We start from the raw sequence: 6,832 nt of genomic DNA, 5'->3' as shown, positions 1-6,832 counted from the left end.
GGTTTGTACTCCACCTCTTGTCCTATGGTAGCTGGGATAGGTTCCAGTGGAAGAGAGTGGATGGATGAATGGATAAATAAATATTAATTTAAATTCAGCAAAATTTCCATGTAAAATATAATATTGTACTATAGAGAGAACAGGAAGCAACCACATAGGAAAGATGCAGTCCAGCGTTCTTGCATTATGACTTTCATTATGTTTCACTTAGGCAGTAAAAAGTCAGCAACCACCCAGATACAAAGGTAAAGGTATACTTAAATATTTGATTCATCTGTAAAATAAATTTCAGTTTTTAAACTTTCAAGCATTAATAATAAAAAAAGAAGAATGCTGATTCTATTTATTTTCCCGTATGTCACAACCAGTGTAAATATTTGAATTTGAAATCGGACTTATCCAGTCCAAGTCAAATTTCCGGGTGTGGAAATTTCAGATTCACCATATCGTGAGGTGGATTAGTGAGTGGATGTTTAGCTCGCTCCTGGCATACAGTTTGATGTAACTCATGATGGTCACCCCACTCCTGAATCCACATCCATTCTTTGTGATTAGCTGAGGAGGTTGAGGCCTGTGCAAAACAGCAATGGGAACAGAATATTCTGGTATATTCTTGTGAGCTTTCTTTGAAGCTGTCCTTCAGTGTTATCTTCCACAGTCCCGTTGAGTTTATGATATAAGTATTCAGTATTAGCCTTTACTTTACAGCTCAGGTGGCAGAGCAGGTCAGCCACTAGTCAGAAGGTCGGTTGGTACTGCTCTGTCAGGCTGGAGCTGGTGTCTGTGACCTTTGGTGTTCTTTTCAATGTATTTCTGCTCATGTACTGACGTATGTGTCTGCACAGCTAGTTTGCTACGATGCTTGAGGGGCTTGTTGCAGAGAGGCACATAGGTTAGGTTTGGGGAGGCCGTAGCTTTGGAAACCCTTCTTTCTGATAAAGGCTACAGTTAGGGCAGGATGAGGTAAGGTTAAGGTATTTGTGTTGCTATTGGTTCAGGTATGGTATGCTGCCGAAGTTCTCATTAGGACTGAGGATTTCCCTCGTTTAATTCCCCATGTGTCTATATGCCACTGTGGCATGTCATTATCTTCGATCTAGTCTCTCCTGTACTTTGTGTTTTGTCATTTTTGTTGTTCATGGTCTCCGACCCTGCAACTGGCAGCTGAGACAACTGTCATTGTGAACTGACCCTCTATAAATGAAAATGAAATGAAGAATTAAAAACAAAGGTATTGACAGTAACCTGGCTGTGTTAGAGAAGCATGATAAAGAGGACAGTCTACAATAAACAACACAGTTTAAATTAAAGTGCCAATGACACCTGGTGAGGGCCTTATACTATCAAATCAAAATGAAGCTGTGCATGTCTGTCATAGGTCCAAGCGCACAGGTGAAGGTCGACACAGACATTACTGATATGCATTTTGATCATGTGTGTTCCCTGCTACATTGACCCTTTCATTTTGTGTGTTATCTCATCATCCCATTGCCACATATACAGTCATATAAGGTGAACCTCTAAGTGCACAAACACATAGATATTGAAGACACAGAACCTTTTCAAGCCCCTCCTCCTTCAGACTGATTACATCAAGGTCAAAGTCTGTTCTCAGGCCATTGGTCCGGTTGAAAGTGATTCTCCCCGTCAAGCCATCCCAGTGAGCCTAAAGAGAAAAGGCAGAGAGACAGAAAATAGAAGAGGAGACATTCAACCAACAGTATCAAGTCTGTTGTTTCATTTTTAAATATATTCTTGATGTTGAAGCTGCAGACTAAGCAGAATAGACAGTTTTTCTATTCTCCCTTTTCCACAGAGCCTTTCTGTACACTCTTTTCTGCCATCAAGGTGCCTGCACAGACTTTGTAACTGCGTTTATAACAGTGGGGAGGCAATTACCCAATCTTTACAGATGTTTAGGGATGTGATAGAATAAGATGTAGCATGAAAGGGGTTCAGAGTAGAGACGGCTTTTGCTCAGGCACAGCAAGTCATCACAGTACTTCTCCACCTGGAAATCAGGGACTTCGAGGCCTATCTTTAGTAAGATGAGTGGGAGTCACAAATCTGGGAGTTACTCATTCAGCTGCATGAAAGCATTTTTCATACTCCTTTGACTCAGTGTCTGGTACCTCCGTGATGATACCGCTGCTGTTCACAGACATATGGACATGTTACTCAAGTGGAGATTATTATATGTATGTCAAAAATGGTGCTATAAATATAACACAATTAATAGAATCAGGCAACACACAGAAATAAACAGTTATTTAACAGTTATTTATAGAAGAAAACTTCATAACTGAAACTGACAAAAACCATACTTAGAGTCTGCAACAAGCAAATGGTAATGTCATGGTCACTGGTTTTGGCTCCAGGGCTTTGAAGTGCTTGGAGATTTGGGATCCATTTTTATTATTCATCTCTTGCCACCTTAGCATGTTGATGGGGTCCGTGCGCCCCAGTGATCCCAGGATGCATGTGATCATGGGTATTTGCCCTTGATAGGGTCTCCCAAGGCAAACTGGTCCTGGGTGACAGAGGAGTAGCACTTCACAATACTCCTATGGAGATAACAACATGGGATATTGTTACTCTGCCTGGTATCAGGGTTACCAGGGCCTTATCCCTCAAAGCAGGGTTTTAGGGAGTGTGTCTGGTAGTCAGACCTTAACCAATGGGGACCAGTCAGATGGAGCCCAAAGAAGCATTTACTAGGATACTTTGGTCCAATGAAGCACTGAAAAATCACTGTACCGTTAGGCCCATATATTTGGGCACTGGCACAAGTTTTGTCTTTTTTTCTATTTACTGAAACATATTCCAGTTATGTTAAATAATGGACATGGACTTACTGTGCAGACTCTCAGCTTTCATTCGAGGGTATCCACATTCAAACTGGATGACGTGTTTAGGAGTTTCAGCTCCTCAACATGTGTCATCTTCTTTTTAAAGGGAGCAAAAGTAATTGGACAACTGTCTCAAATGCTCTTTCATGGGCAGGTGTGGGCAGTTCCTTTGTTATGTCATTATTGATTAAGCAGATAAAAGACCTGGAGTTGATTTGAGGTGTGGTGCTTGCATTTGGAAGATTTTGCTGTGAACAGACAAAATGTGGTCAAAGGAGCTCTCCGTGCAGGTGAAACAAGCCATCCTTAAACTGCAGAAATAAAACAAAAAACACATCTAAGAATTTGCTACAATAGTAGGAGCGGCAAAATCTACAGTTTGGTGCATCCTAAGAAAGAAAGAGAGCACTTGTGAACTCAGCAACGCAAAAAGGCAAAGATGACCATGGAAGTCACAGCGGTAGATGATCACAGAATCATTTCCAAGGTGAAGGGAAACCTCTTCAAAGCAGCCAACCAAGTGAACAATACTCTCCAGAAGGTAGGCGTATAGATATACAAGTCTACCATAAAGAGAAGACTACATGAAAGTAAATACAGAGGGTTCGCTGCAAGGTGCAAGACACTCATAAGCCTCAAGAACAGAAAGCCTAGATCAGACTTTGCTAAAAATAAATAAATAAATAAAAATCAAAAAAAGCCAGCATAGTTCTGGAAAAATATTCTTGAGACAGATGAACCCCAACATCAACCTCTACCAGAATAATGGCAAGAACAAAGTATGGAGAAATCATGGGAGGGCTCGTGATTTGAAGCACACCACACATCTGTAAAACATGGTGGAGGCAGTGTGATGGCTTGGGCCTGCATGGCTGCCGGTGGCACTGGAACACTTGCGTTGTAATGCGACATGAGACAGATGCAGCCAAACTTAGTCTGAGGTTTTCAGAGACCTGCAAACCATCTAGTGATGTCCATGAGTCCAAGACTTCAGGCTGTCATTGCCAGCAAAGGGTTTTCAACCAAATATTAGAAATGAAAATTTTATTTTATTTTTAGTCCAATTACTTTTGAGCCCCTGAAATTAAGGAATAGTGTTTTAAAATGCTTTAGTTCCTATATTAATATTTTTGTTGAATCCAGTGAAATATAGCTGAGAGTCTGTACATCAACTGCATCTGAGTTTTTTCATGAAAAATTAATTGTGGTAATGTAGAGATCCAAAATTGGAAAAATGTCATCTCTGTCCAAATAGTTATGGACCTAACTGTTAGAATGAGTCCATTTACCAGTCCATTTACAATAATGGTTCAATTTACCTAACCTTTCTGAAGTCACTGGATAGGGTATTCGAGGGTGCCCCATCTGAGGACTAAATTATGCTACAAGGAATTTCAACAGTCGTTTAGGCAATGACCTTGAGACCGGGGGCATATTGCACATTTAAACTCCGATGAATGTATGAGAGCATCTTGGGGTTAGTATCTTGCCCAAGGATATTTTGCATGCAGGAGCAGCTAATGATTGAACCACTGGCCTTCCAATTAATAGATGACCTGCTCTAACTCACTAGCTACAGAAACCCCTTTACACACTTGTAACAATGCTTCTTGGGAAAAAGCCTTGTACCATTGTAAAGCCTGTTTGTTTTCTCTTGAATGGTAACGCATTTGTAAGGAAAATACATTTGTGGGTTAAGCAGCAGAGTTGGATATGTGGTTTGTGCCCATTAAAAACTTGCCAAATCTTTTTTGCCAATAGCAAACAGGATATTTCGCTATTGAATATTTTATTTGGGAGTAAGAGAGTGGATGGGCGTATTGGCAGATGGACTGATGTAGGGTTTGCAGTGATGTTGACACTACATGCTTTCTGTTACTGCAAAAACCTGAGCATAAGAGTGAAGCGTTGATGATAACTAAGAGAGGAAAAGAAGTTAGAACCGAGGGTTAGAACTGCCTTCTGGTTTGTACTACCAGAAGGCAGTATTGCTGACATCGAGGATACCTACAAGTATCTGGGAATCCCACAACCAATTAGGAACCACGACAAGTCGGCTAGAAAAGCCACCAAAGTCACCAAATACCTGCAGAGAGTAGGCAAGTCCTGAAGAGTCAGCTGGATGGGAAGAACAAGATCTGGGCAATCATCACTTATGACTCGCCAGTTTTTAAATACCCTGCTGGGTTAAGGGCTATTTGATCAAGAAGAAGAGTTATGGAGTGTTAGGCTTGTTCTATGTCTATGAGCTTTCAGGAATTCTGCATTTCCTGAGAAGGTTTTATTTTTCCTTCATGGTACTGCCTTCCTTGGGAAAAATGTGACTTTATTCATTTTGATTGATAAAAGACCATACTCCATAGAAGCTGTTTGAACATTCAATGCTAGTAATGTAGGAAATGCTACTTCAATAATAGGAGAGATCTCTTGGAAGACTTGGACATATTAATTGAGATATAGAAAGGAATGAATTTGGCAAATAGGCTGCAGTGATCCATCATGGCATATTGGAATCCCAGTGGTGATAGGCTTTAGGACAGGGTCCTCTAGTCTAAGATGCTGGTGGTGGCGAAGAAAAGTAAGGCTTAGATGGAGCTCTGACTTGAACTGACTTTCCCCCTTTTAAGTTGGTTGCTTGTACAGAACAGATGGTCTACTGATGAAACTAAGACTGAACTGAAGGGAGGACTATCTCTGGAATGCTGACTGAACAAGAGATTGGTATGGGGATCGTGCTGTACATGCTCACCAGAGGTTAACCCTCTGGGGTTGACAGACGCGCCGGCAAGTTGAAATCACATGACCAATTTGTGTAAGTCACAGTTAAGTCCTGTGTGCTGACCTTTGCCTTTACCCCACAATATGGTCTCCATAACCAATGTAGTTCAAACATACTCTGTGGTTCAAAGCATGAAACGTATGTGAAAAGGCAAACAGAGAGCTAATAGTGACTGCAAAGGTATTCCAAAAGTGACCTTAATAAAACGAAATGTACTTGCACAGCACTGAGACATACCCTTTTCATTCATACTCAAGGCACACTTCTTAAAGTGTCTTCAGTTTGGTAACTGTATTTATTGTACGAATTCATTAAATTGGTATACAGTCACTTGATTAGTTACATTTTGGGCCATATGTTTTTGATTTGATTTGATTTATTTGATTTTTGTGTTCAAGTGGTAAAAAAAAAATCCTGTAAGGAGTTAGTCATTTGTATATGTAAGCCCCAACAGTTTCTGCTGAGCGAAAATTGGATAACATCTTGGAGAAGCTCACGGCGGTCTTGAGTTCTCAGAATCTGCTCTTTGAGCGCTCAAGATTGATAACATCATGGAGAAGCTCACGGCTCTCCAACGGGAGACTGAGAGACCAGTGTCGGACTGCTAGAACAGCTTTGAAATTCACATGAGTTGTTCGCACTAAAATAAAAACCACCATCATCTCATGCAGCTACCACTTCGGCGCCAGCTGTGACCTCAAGGCTGGAGCCGAACAACAACACCCTGATAACAGACTGTGCTCAGACTGTTTCTTCCTATCCTATGCAAGGCCACCTGGGTTGGCTGGAAGACTGTTTACTTAGCCTGGCAGGGCGAAGGACACTGTCTCAGCTGAACTCTGGACACACACACACACACGCACACACACACACACACGCACACGCACACACACACACACACACACACACATGCAGATATACACTCATCCCCCCCTCCCCTTCCAAATGCCTTCAACACTTATTCCCTCCCGATGCAGACGGTGGATCAAAGGGGACCAGCGCATATGCTGCAGGCCCGGATGCGCTGTCTACACGGGCTGTCTCTCACCTTTTACCCATCCCTGTTGCTTGTCATGTGTTTCTATGGTATATTGACAGTCATGTGCTTTTTGTGCTGGGGTGGTTTTTTTCTGTTATCAAACTGTTCTCCCATTAGGAGCTCAGTCTGAGTGGAGGTTTTTTTTCTCCTCCTCTTACCTCATGT

The 6,832-nt window shown here is 41.6% G+C and overlaps 1 protein-coding gene across 4 annotated transcripts in view; it reads right to left on the bottom strand.

Moving 5' to 3' along the window:
• The window catches only part of LOC120719346 (glutamate receptor ionotropic, kainate 2), a 330,887-nt gene that overhangs the window by 119,114 nt on the left and 204,941 nt on the right, over positions 1-6,832 (bottom strand). For all 4 annotated transcript variants that reach the window (XM_040008464.1, XM_040008466.1, XM_040008467.1 and 1 more), the window contains exon 9: positions 1,559-1,666. In XM_040008464.1, the coding sequence (XP_039864398.1) occupies positions 1,559-1,666 (108 nt within the window). The remainder of the gene's footprint in view (positions 1-1,558; positions 1,667-6,832) is intronic.

The sequence above is a fragment of the Simochromis diagramma genome, unplaced genomic scaffold, assembly GCF_900408965.1.
Source record: "Simochromis diagramma unplaced genomic scaffold, fSimDia1.1 OVJJ01000313.1, whole genome shotgun sequence".
In the NCBI taxonomy this organism is placed as follows: domain Eukaryota; kingdom Metazoa; phylum Chordata; class Actinopteri; order Cichliformes; family Cichlidae; genus Simochromis; species Simochromis diagramma.
This window is presented reverse-complemented; position numbering and strand designations above follow the sequence as displayed.